Source organism: Leptonotus elevatus, chromosome 1 (assembly GCF_054856555.1).
Source record: "Leptonotus elevatus isolate MCC_2025b chromosome 1, RoL_Lele_1.0, whole genome shotgun sequence".
Lineage (NCBI taxonomy): Eukaryota > Metazoa > Chordata > Actinopteri > Syngnathiformes > Syngnathidae > Leptonotus > Leptonotus elevatus.
The window spans coordinates 51071002-51082125 of record NC_141239.1 but is presented as its reverse complement, the minus strand read 5'-3'; the positions used below and the strand labels follow the sequence as shown (position 1 = coordinate 51082125).

The following is an 11124-nucleotide window of genomic DNA, read 5'->3' as shown; positions in this document are numbered from 1 at the left end:
ACGAATGATGACCAATCACAACACAGTGTGCACATGATTGGCGTGGAGCTTAGCCAATAAGTAACAAGGAGCGAGACCTGATGGTGTTTTGCTTCTTCATAACAAAACCGTTAAGTGGCAGAAACATAAAGGGTTGGAGCTACTGTACTGTGGCTGTATTTATTTATTTATTAAATTCTCGTTCACATTCTTAATAAATTTTATTTTGATATTACTACAAATAGGTTAACAGCTACTGAACACACACAGAAAGGAGATGTTTTTTTTAGTTTTAGCTATTCGCAAGCAGCAGTAAACTGACACCAAAAATGGCCCCACCCTCAAAGTGGTGACATGGCATATAGTTTATTGGCCCATAAAGTCCCAAGCAACATTAATTATAAATGCAAACTATTCATTTGTAATGTAGACGCAAGCCTACCATTGCCTGAGTCACGACAGCCTGCAGAGGTAGAAGATGCTTATGCAGTTGCCCTATTTAAGCAACATTGTGACAACCACATTGAATACAAGTTAAATTGTGAATGTGGTGTATTCTGAGCAGTTGGGAAAAGCCTTGCAATTGGTGACGAGTCTGCTGCTTGACCAATGTCAGTCAGATGGATCAGCTCAAAATGCAACAATGATCTTTCAAGTGATACATTAAAGACCTTGTAAAATGGGTTCAATAAAAAAAAAAATACATTACACTTGTACATCTTACGTAACATACACTCATTTCTAGTGTATCTTTTCCTCTTCTCACTTGTTTCTTCAACTAACACACCATAATGAAACTGGCCCTTTTTTTGGAATAGGTATCATACTTTGGTGCCCACTGAAATAAGGTCTACTGAGCTATATTGAGGTTTTGTGTGCTGACACCATGTGTATTTTGGTCTAATTTAAAATTGTATGACTTTATGTTCAACTCCAGAGATTCCACAACTTTTAAATTTGGAGAGGAAATCATTGTAGAGCGCAATTTAGATACAAGTGCAGAGAACCATAAAGAACCCAATTAAACAATAGCTGTTTTGTCTAAAAGTAGTTAAAGTAGTAGCAGTTTGATCTTCTTGCTTTTGGTTGCATTTTTAATCATAACATCATTTTGACAGAGGCTTCTGCTCACAAACGTTTTAGTTAATTTACATGCACAGTATTATGTGTTGACAGTATTGTGAAAATAAATATAATTTGCAAAAAAGAAAGAACAAAGAAAAATTCCATCCATCCATTTTTTAATACTGCTAATCTTCACTGGGGTGACTATCCCAGTTGAGTTTGGGTGAGAGAGGGGAACCTTGAACTGCTTGGTCGCGACTCGCCAGATTACCAAAACACAAACTGACAACCATTCACACTGACCTATGGACAAGTATCAGTGTTCAATATGTTTGTTTTTGGAATGTGTGCCTGGAGAAAACCCATAAACAAGCACTGGAAGAAACTAAGAATTTGTGCCTATTGTCAAACCCCTATACTCAGAACTGTGAGGCAGACACTTGTCTGTTGTAATGCTAAATATAAACATGTGAAGTTGATAAATTATTTGCAGGGCAGACTTAAACGTACAATATAAACTCAAAACCGGATGTGGTTACTCACACATGATCACTGTACAGACTACTACAGTACAGTACACGATGAATTGTACAGCAGCATGCCTACAACTGTTTGTTTTTGTACTGTACACTTTTTTTCCTCTTCTGGCAAGTGACAATTGTTTCCTGTTAGTCTCACGCCCCTCCTAATGGGCCAACCAGGATAAATGCAGCCAGTGACGTAACAAAACTCATACAAGGGATACAACAAAAAGACAAGTATATTTATTATTAAATGCCAGACATATATTATTGGTAAATCTTAGACCAAACACATGAGCAGAGAGTTCATTTTGTGAAATAACAACTTGTGTAAACAAGTTTAGCCACGACTACATAATGTCACGTCTTCTACGTGATGACGTCACTGGCTTCGCTGTCAACCCAAGACCGAAAGGTGGATTCGACAAACGTTTTTCTTCTAAAGACAGGTAAATTAATCTAAAGAGGTTACTGCATATTTTACTTATCTGTCTAACAACTAAGCATGCAATGGAACAGTATACACAAGACAATGGTTGTCTTGTTGACACCAAAGGCACGAGCTAGCGTTGTTAGCTAATAGCAACAGTAACATAACAGAACGGTATGTTAGCCAAGTTAGCCGAGCTCGTTTGGTGTTAGTTCATTTCTCATTGAACATTCCAGATAACATTAACAATATGATTTTAATGGCACATGGCTGCACCAGTCTTGTAGCAATATATTTAACACTCTGCCCTGATCGACCAAGCTAAAGTTGTGTAAACACACAGTCAAGGTTATGACACTGCATGCCACCTTCACTTTACTGCTAACGTTCTTTTACCTATTTATTTAAGATGTTATAGATTTAACTGTTTTGACTTTCTAGACATTGACTCGCATTGAATCATGGCCCTGAGGAACGTGTGTCGCCTCCTGGCTCAACCTCAGAGATGTGCCCACCTTGCTTTCGTTCGAGCTCAGGGGACTGCAGCACCTGTTAGGCGGGGTAAGTCATCGAGGGGAGAAAAAAAGCTAATTTCAATGTAATTCATTTTGATTTATATATGCATGCAGGCATGTATCCGGAATTATGCCAACTGTCCAAGTACTTTTGAAAAATGAAGTAATTTGCATGAAATGACAATAATCCCTAAATGGTGGACGTCATATTTTTGTGACAGTTTTGATATTGTCAATTGTCCAAATACTTTTGGACACTACTGTATAATATTCATCAAAAACACACATAAAAGCTACACAGTTTTCTTTCTCAACCACCATACTTAATCACCTTTTCCCCCCAGATGCAGAGAACATTGAGAAGACCAAAGCAAGTATGTGGAAACAGTTCCGGATTATTTTTTTGTAGATACAAATATCTTTTAAGAATTGAAGGTTGACTCCAGTGTGGTCCTATTTTAAATGCCGACAGCAAAAGTCCAGTTCAACTGGCGTGATGCTCTGGACCTGGAGGGCCTGCTGACAGAGGAGGAGGTCATGATCAGAGACTCTTTTCGAACCTACTGCCAAGACAAACTGATGCCACGCATCATTTTAGCAAACAGAAATGAAGGTAAGATTGTTATTTATGATATCAGTTGAATGAAAGGAACACAGTCCATTAATGGGTTCTATTTTATTTAGTGTAAAACTTTTGCCATTCAAAACACACAACTTGTGTTATTTTCTTTCAGTGTTCCACCGAGAAATAGTGTCCGAGATGGGAGAGCTGGGTGTCCTGGGTCCAACCATTAAAGGTCAGTGTCAACACACAGTCTACTTAATAATCCCCTTGTATGGATGTGACCATGACAGACCTACACACTTGCTTAGTGAAGCATTTTATTAGAAATTTTTGTTGTTGGGCAGCCATTTTAAAACCGGAAAATGTTGCCTGACACGAGCTATCTGATCTGATTATATTTGAATCTGTTAAGTCAGCATGATTCGTGTCCTATCCTGAATTTGATGTAAAGGTTACGGCTGTGCGGGGACAAGCTACGTTGCGTACGGTTTGATCGCCCGAGAAGTGGAAAGCGTGGACAGCGGCTACCGTTCGGTCATGAGCGTGCAGTCGTCGCTGGTCATGCATCCCATCAATGCGTATGGCACCGAGGAGCAGAAGCAGAAGTACTTGCCCAAGTTGGGTAAGAACTATCTGGCTAGTTAGAAACACCCACACAGTGACTAAAACTAAAGAAAAAAAAAGTTTCTCTTTTCTATGTTTAGCTCGTGGAGAGATCCTAGGTTGCTTTGGCCTGACAGAGCCAAACCACGGCAGCGACCCAAGCAGCATGGAGACCAGAGCAAAATACAACCCGTCCAGCCGGACCTATTCCCTCACGGGCTCCAAGACGTGGTGAGTGCGACCAGTGTGTGGGTCAAACTGGAGAGATTTTGGAATGAATGTCCCCGTAACATAGTAGCATCTCAAATCAAACCTCACTCGTAGCCTCAATTGTAAATCAATGTAATAAATAGGTTGCTGGTAACAGTATCGGTTACATCTGAACAATGTAAAATACAATCCTTATAGCTTTTAAAAACAGCCTTGACATTGCACTTTGGATTGCCAATGTTAGGTAGGCGTTAACTTTATTTTGTAAAGAACTCAACTGAATAATATTTGAGAGCCGTTTCAAAATAGTTAAATAACTTTTACCTACCTACAAGAGAAGGGATTGATGTTTCCCATAAAGGCTTCAATTTTGATGTTGCATTTTCAATAGTAGTGTGTTTGCTTTAAGACCAGCAACACATTTTAAAAACCTAAATATTTGTGTTTTGCTGTATTTTCTGCTGCCTCTGTCGTTACGAAATGTGTTTGAGCCAAAAATACTGGAAATTCCTCTCTGCATCATGCAGACAAAAACGGAACAATTGCAATAATAACGATAGTGTTAAATGAACATTTCTCCGACAGTGTCAGTCAAGGCACTGTGTTATAACAGACTGTGCAGGTGTACCTAATGTTGCGGCCAGTGAGTGTATATGTGACCTCCCTCCATGGGATAATGACAAAAGTAGCCTTTATCAATAAACATTCTGTCCAAACGAATTCAAAGCAATCAATTATTCTTCACATTTGCAATGCCAAAGTGCAGCCACGGTTAGAGGCAGGGTTTTACTGAACCGAGCGTTTGATTTCCGGGTAAGAAAAATAGCCACTGAAATAACTTCTATTTCATAAGAAATTACATCGCGATTGTGTCAAAGGTAAGATTTCAACATTATATGCCTATAGTTAACTGTGGAAGGGCTTAAAATACCACGATGGAGTCTCTTTAAGACCACCTGAGATGTTATATGGTGGTGGACGGAAAAATAGAGATATATCTAATTGTCAACATTTAAGTATTTAAGTAGATTTTTCAGGTATCTCTACTTTACTTGAGTGGGTTTATTATGACTACAGTCACCCTTAACATATGAAAACATGTCAGAACTTTTTGCTCCTTAATTTGTCAAAATAGGTTTGTTACTTTTTTCAACCACAGCGGATACACGGCATGCAAAACATGTAAATAGCTGGATTTCAGGACTTGCGACTTGCTTGGCTAACACTTGTAAAAGACTCACACTCGTCTTGATTTTCACTTGGTAATCAAGAGGCTTCAATTGATATTTACATTTATTTTACTTTGTATTTATGGACATTATAGAATCAGTTCAGTTTACCTTAAAGATTTTGAACCCGTACTTCTACTTTTACCAGTCTTTTTTACACAAGTATCTGCACTTGTACTTTAATACAGTTTGAGTACTTTGGCCATCTGTGGTTATCATTTCTGACCTATTTGAACCTAGTTTTTCCCACCTCTTTAATTTCTAGTCAAAATTTAAGTGTAATGTTGCCAAATATTCACAAGGTGGCAGTCTTTACACTTGAATTAGTGTATGAAACTCACTGCAAAGGTGTCATGCAAAGGATGATGATCGAGCATACATTCGCATTGTACATTCAATGTTTAACATCTTTACAAAAGTGGGTGTAAAATATGCATATTCAAGTCAATGTGCTTGAATGGATTATCCCCGCATTCCCAAAACATGCACGTTAGGTTAAAGTTACTGAACGTAGAATATTCCATTTCGAATCGCTACTGCCGCCTGCTGACGAAAAATGAAACTGCACATACCGTTCTTCACATACACACCACGCGCATGACGTCACATCCGCAGACAGGGCGCGGGAAATTCTAACCCGAATCCAGTCTGAAAACTATTGGCCAGAGGCTTGCAGGAGTACCCATTGTGAACAGCTAAGGTGTTATTCTATTAATTAGAAGGCATTTCACTCATAAATGGTCAAATGTAAAGTTATTTTGGTGAAAAAAAGTTCCATATTGCAACTTTAACAGAGTAATATGACTCCGATTGGTTATTTATCGACCTATCATTTGGGATAGGCTCCAGCTCACCGGCGACACTAATGAGGACAAGCGCTACACAAAAAGGAATGATGGGTCTGATGGATGGATATTTTCACCTGGTGCCTTGTGTATTTCACAAGGCTCAATACAAGCTATGTTTCCAAAAGTCACCATTCATGAGTGTAATTCAAAGTCGCTCCCATCTACAGGATCACCAACTCCCCAGTGGCGGACATCGCAGTGGTGTGGGCGAAATGTGACGATGGCAAGATTCGCGGCTTCATCCTGGAGCGAGGCATGAAAGGCTTGTCCACCCCCAAAATTGAGGGCAAGTTCTCCCTGAGAGCGTCCGCCACCGGCATGATCGTCATGGATGAGGTGGAGGTTCCCGAGGAGAACCTGCTTCCCAACGTGTCTGGCCTTGGGGTGAGTGGCGGGAGACCTTTCGTGTTGATGTTGGGGGAGATTCCCGGCGATGTTACCTTGCCGTCTGCTTCCAGGGCCCATTCGGCTGCTTGAACAACGCTCGTTATGGCATTGCGTGGGGAGCTCTGGGGGCCGCAGAGTTCTGTTTCCATGCAGCTCGGCAGTACACACTAGACAGGTTAGAGTAGTCATTTCTAAATGTCCCACTTAAGAGAGTTAAGGTGACACGCCAGCTCTGTGTTCTCGTCCTCTAAACCAGGATCCAGTTTGGAGTGCCGCTCGCACGGAATCAGCTGATGCAGAAAAAGATGGCTGACATGTTGACAGAGATCACCATCGGCCTGCAGGCATGTCTACAGCTGGGAAGACTCATTGATGAGAAAAAGTAAATAATGTTGACCAAATGGTCAGTCTGCAACAAAGCCATGTCGCTAATCCAAGCGTGTTGGTTTGTGAGCAGAGCAGCCCCCGATATGATCTCCATGCTGAAGAGGAACAGCTGCGGTAAAGCTCTGGACATTGCCAGACAGGCCAGAGACATGCTGGGGGGAAACGGCATTGCAGACGAGTACCACATCATCCGCCATGTCATGAACCTGGAGGCCGTCAACACATATGAAGGTGAAGGGTCACGAAATCCATGAATCCCCCAAAAAAATTTTTTGACTTCCTTTATTTAATTTTTAAAAAGCTCCGGCTTTTGCCACCCAAAGTAATGTCCAAGGGACTAAATGTGTTACTCCTGTTCTTCCCACCATCTCCCCATCCTCAGGTACGCATGATATCCATGCATTGATCCTGGGCAGAGCCATCACCGGGTTGCAGTCCTTCACTGTGGACAAATAGAGCTGAATTCTTGTTGCTGCTTTCAACCAACTGGAGTCTGCTGTCTGAAATTAACTGTAAATGTCACTTCTGTTATATGGCTAGAGAGATAGAAATATTTTTGTAATTTGAAAGCTTGTTTTCATTTTATATTTAGTTTCATCAAAATGACAGAATAAGGACATTTTTTGAAGCGAAAATTTGATTTGCTGTTGGTTACTGATTCAGCTCTCCACATCTCAACTCTTAAAGTTGAACTGTTGACGAATGACTTATGATGCTGCAGCACTTTACTGGTTCTCGTCCTGAGATGATCGTCACTATGCATGATTTGTTAAAGGTCAAGTTTGTATCAGCGCTTTTGAATAAAAAGTATTTAATAACTCAGTTGTCAAATGTGTTCAATTTGGAGCTTGGCGAAAGACTCCAAATCTGAAATGATCTCTGCCAAGGTAGCTGTGTTTTCTGTGTACTCCATCTCCCTCCCACATTCCAAAAGCCCGCTTCTTCAGAATAATTGAAGATTCTAAATTGTCCATAGGTTATATGTGTTTATGTGTCTGATCCAGGTTGGTGGCCCCCTTGCTGGGATTGACTCCAGTACAGCATGTAAAAAGATTTGGTAGAAAAGTTCACTGGTTCATTTAGTTTAGAACAGGGGTGCTCAAGTTCGGTCCCGGAGAGAGCCCCATATCCAGCCTGTTTTCCATGTTTCACTCCTGCAGCACAGCTGAATCTAATGATCAGCTAATCAGCAAGCTTTGCAGAAGCCTGATAACGATCCTGATCATGAATCAGGTGTGTTCTCCAGGACTGAACTTGACCACCCCTGGTTTAGAACATCAAGCCAATGAGATAAAAGTGACATATGTTGTGTAACAATATGTATAATATATTTAAAGTCACTCTGCAATGGGATGTTTGCCGGGCATCGTTAATCAGGACTGTTAAATGTGGCCTAATGTTGGAAGACGCTCCTTATGATTCAGATGGCAGTGTGCCTGCATGTGCTGCATTTTGCTGCCACGAGAGGTCTCACACACTCAAAACAGTGTTATCCTCTGGGATGATCACGTTCACAGCATCCTGACGTACTTGAGGGCAGAAACGGCAACCAACGGAAAAGCACACCTGCTGGCCTCAGTGTGAATTCAGATGATTAAGTGGCAGGGTACAGCTTGGACAGCCAATGGTGGGGCTGTCCAGAAAAAGCCATTCACACAGCAGGAAACCGCTCTCTAAGGATTATTGAGCCACTGAGAACTAGATTGGGCTCACTCATTTTTAAGGCCAGAAATGAATAGAGAAAAAGGCACATAGACTAAATTGTTGTTACTTCTCAATTACAGAAAAATCCTCAGTGGTCGTGGCGATAACTGAATCTGACAAAAGTAATAATAAATGAAAATTTTATGAAAATGGAAAACAGACATTTCTTTAGAATTGTGTTACTGCTTCCTCTGGTCCATGTCTAATGAGGTACACACCATTTCTCCCAAACAGCACAGAGACTACTTGTCATCCTTTACATGGGCTGATTGACTGCTTAAGTTTGAAGACACCTGTTATGCTATTTAGAAGACACACCTTGGTTAAACATGGTCAAAATATTTTCATTCGAGTGCCTTCATTTTCAACCAGGCTTGTTTCATTAGTTTATTTATTTTTTAATAAATCAGTTGAACCCAAATTCTAAAGCAATGTCTGATTTTCATTGGTTAATTTTCTGAATTCTTTAAATTCAGATTCAAATTATTTCTGTAACCACTGTGCACCTTAAAAACAGTCGGGTCAAAAGTAACCCAATTATGGATTTTTTAAAAATGGACCGATCCACTTTATGAGTTGTTTTATACAAAATGACCCAATTTTTTGACCCAAGTAAAGGATCTGACCAATCTTTATGAGTTTTTTTTACACTAAAAGACCCATTTCTTGACTCAAAGTTGGGTCAAATTTACCCAAGTAGAGGATCGGTCCATTATTATTTTTTACCCATAGTTGGGTTATTTTTGACCCAACTGTTTTTAGAGTGTGGGCTCATCTTAGATAAGTAGTTTGGATAATGGATGGATGGACATGGAAAAAAGTCAAGTGGTTGGAAGTCCCTGGTTCAGAGGGTTCTTTTCATTGTATGTAGTGCAACAATAAAAATGAAAATGACATGTCGAGAACTGTAAAGATGATTAAACTGACCTGATCTATTTTTCAAACAGGCAAACAAGTCTTGTATTGCATCCCAACAACTGTCTGGAGTTTCACGTTTACTCCTGAAGCAACTTAGTAGTGGTGAAGCCCTGAACAGATTTCCAGTGATTAGCAGCTCATCACTGTGCATACACGAGGGCGTGGGGGCAGCTAGGGGTGACCACCACTCCTTCCATCTTTATTGCTTGTCTGTCTGCGACTTTCAAGTGGAGGGAATTAAAGAGCTGCAAATCCCTGGCTGTGCTTGTCCTGAATAGCTCTTACATAAGGAAATTACTCTCTCAATTTTTTTCCTTCGTTTGGACCTAAGGTTTTTCATCTTCTGGGTATGTGTAGATGTGAGTCACTGTGACTAATTGTGGCCCAAATGGCCTGTGTGTGTTGTGTGTCCTTTCAGCCATGGATGACGACGGCGGCTGACGTGATGGTTGACTTGCTGCATGAAATCAAGTGAAGTGTGGGAAATAAAGAAAGCTCTCATCTCATGCCTCCTCGACAATTTTCTCTCATGCGTTTTGATGTGGCAGCCCAACACTCAGATACTTTGGATGACAGAATTAATCATCGGGGATTAGAAGCTACTTGTGATAGAGGCTCAGTCACCATCATAAGTTCAATGATACTCATAATTGCCCATCCCTCGGATACTTACACAAAGTATATGGCACTGGGAGGAAATCCTCTGATTAAGCCTACATTTGTCATTTTCATTTGATCAAATGGGACCATTCATCCATCCAAAATATCAGGTCTGTTAAAAGTTAACCATACACCTCTCAAGCTCTTTAAGACATAGTAACAATAAAAACAAAAAACAAAAAAATTCCCCCTGCAACCCTATCCCTAGCAATAAACAATACACAATGTCAGGAAAAGCCTACTAGAAAAGAAAACTTTGGTTAGGAACCTCTCTTGAGCCACAAGTGTAGATTTTCTTTTAAACTTTTTTTTTTTGATAAACTATTTTTCAAATGAATTAATGATTTCGATTTTAAGAAATGAATAATTAAATATACCCAAAAATGTTGTGAGAAAAAGATGTCTAACTAAAAATGTCTCAAAAGTGATCATAAAATGCCCAAAAGGGAAGAGGAAAAGCAGAAATTTACCATAAAATGTCGATGAAATTGCCAAAAATGTCAAAAACTGGAATCCAAAAGTAACCTAAAGTATCCAAAAACAAAAGAAAGGCAGGAAATTACCATAAAATTTAAGAAATGCAAAAAAATAAATAAAAAAAGTCAGATAGTAACTATATAATGACCAAAAACAAAAGAAGAAATCCTGAAAATTACTGTAAAATTTACACAAAATTTAGAAAGTAACAAAAACAAAAGAAATCCCAAAACTGTTAATAAAATGTCCACAGGCTTGCCAAAAATGTCATAAACTTGCTGGCAAAAAAGCAGCATAAATAAATAAATAAAATAAAAAGCCATTAAATGTCTAAAAAATGAAGAGGCAGAAAATGACTATATGTCCATAAATGTGGCAAAAATGAAAGGCAGTAAAGTCTAAAAATTCATGAAAAATGAAGTATGAAAAAAAAAGTATCCAAAAACTAAAACCAAAAGGTAGAATAAAATGATTATCAAAGTATTGAATGTTGCATATATTTGTGTCATTTGTGGTGTGTAGTGTAGCTCTAATTGGGTCTCAGTACATTAGACTAACACTAGCATACTCCTTCCTTCATTACAATCTTCAAATATTTTGCGACTCCAGACACATTTTTGGTTATT

General features: G+C 39.4%; 1 protein-coding gene across 1 annotated transcript; it reads left to right on the top strand.

Annotated features, from left to right (window-relative positions):
• Positions 1–1845: 1845 nt before the first annotated feature.
• On the top strand, positions 1846–7557 carry LOC147184327 (glutaryl-CoA dehydrogenase, mitochondrial-like). The gene is made up of 12 exons (XM_086068222.1): positions 1846–2014; positions 2437–2556; positions 2855–2884; positions 2983–3123; positions 3245–3307; positions 3527–3697; positions 3780–3909; positions 6133–6349; positions 6424–6527; positions 6609–6734; positions 6810–6970; positions 7122–7557. Exons 2-12 carry the CDS (start codon positions 2457–2459, stop codon positions 7193–7195), a joined length of 1317 nt encoding a protein of 438 aa, XP_085924348.1. The 5' UTR covers positions 1846–2014; positions 2437–2456; the 3' UTR covers positions 7196–7557.
• The last annotated feature ends 3567 nt before the right edge of the window (positions 7558–11124 follow it).

Bases quoted from the DNA above. Each gene is read 5' to 3' on its own strand.
- LOC147184327 (XM_086068222.1), top strand. From the start codon at position 2,457: ATGGCCCTGAGGAACGTGTGTCGCCTCCTGGCTCAACCTCAGAGATGT. The intron at 2,885-2,982 runs GTATGTGGAAAC...AAATGCCGACAG, and splicing joins CATTGAGAAGACCAAAGCAA to CAAAAGTCCAGTTCAACTGG. The intron at 3,698-3,779 runs GTAAGAACTATC...TTCTATGTTTAG, and splicing joins GAAGTACTTGCCCAAGTTGG to CTCGTGGAGAGATCCTAGGT.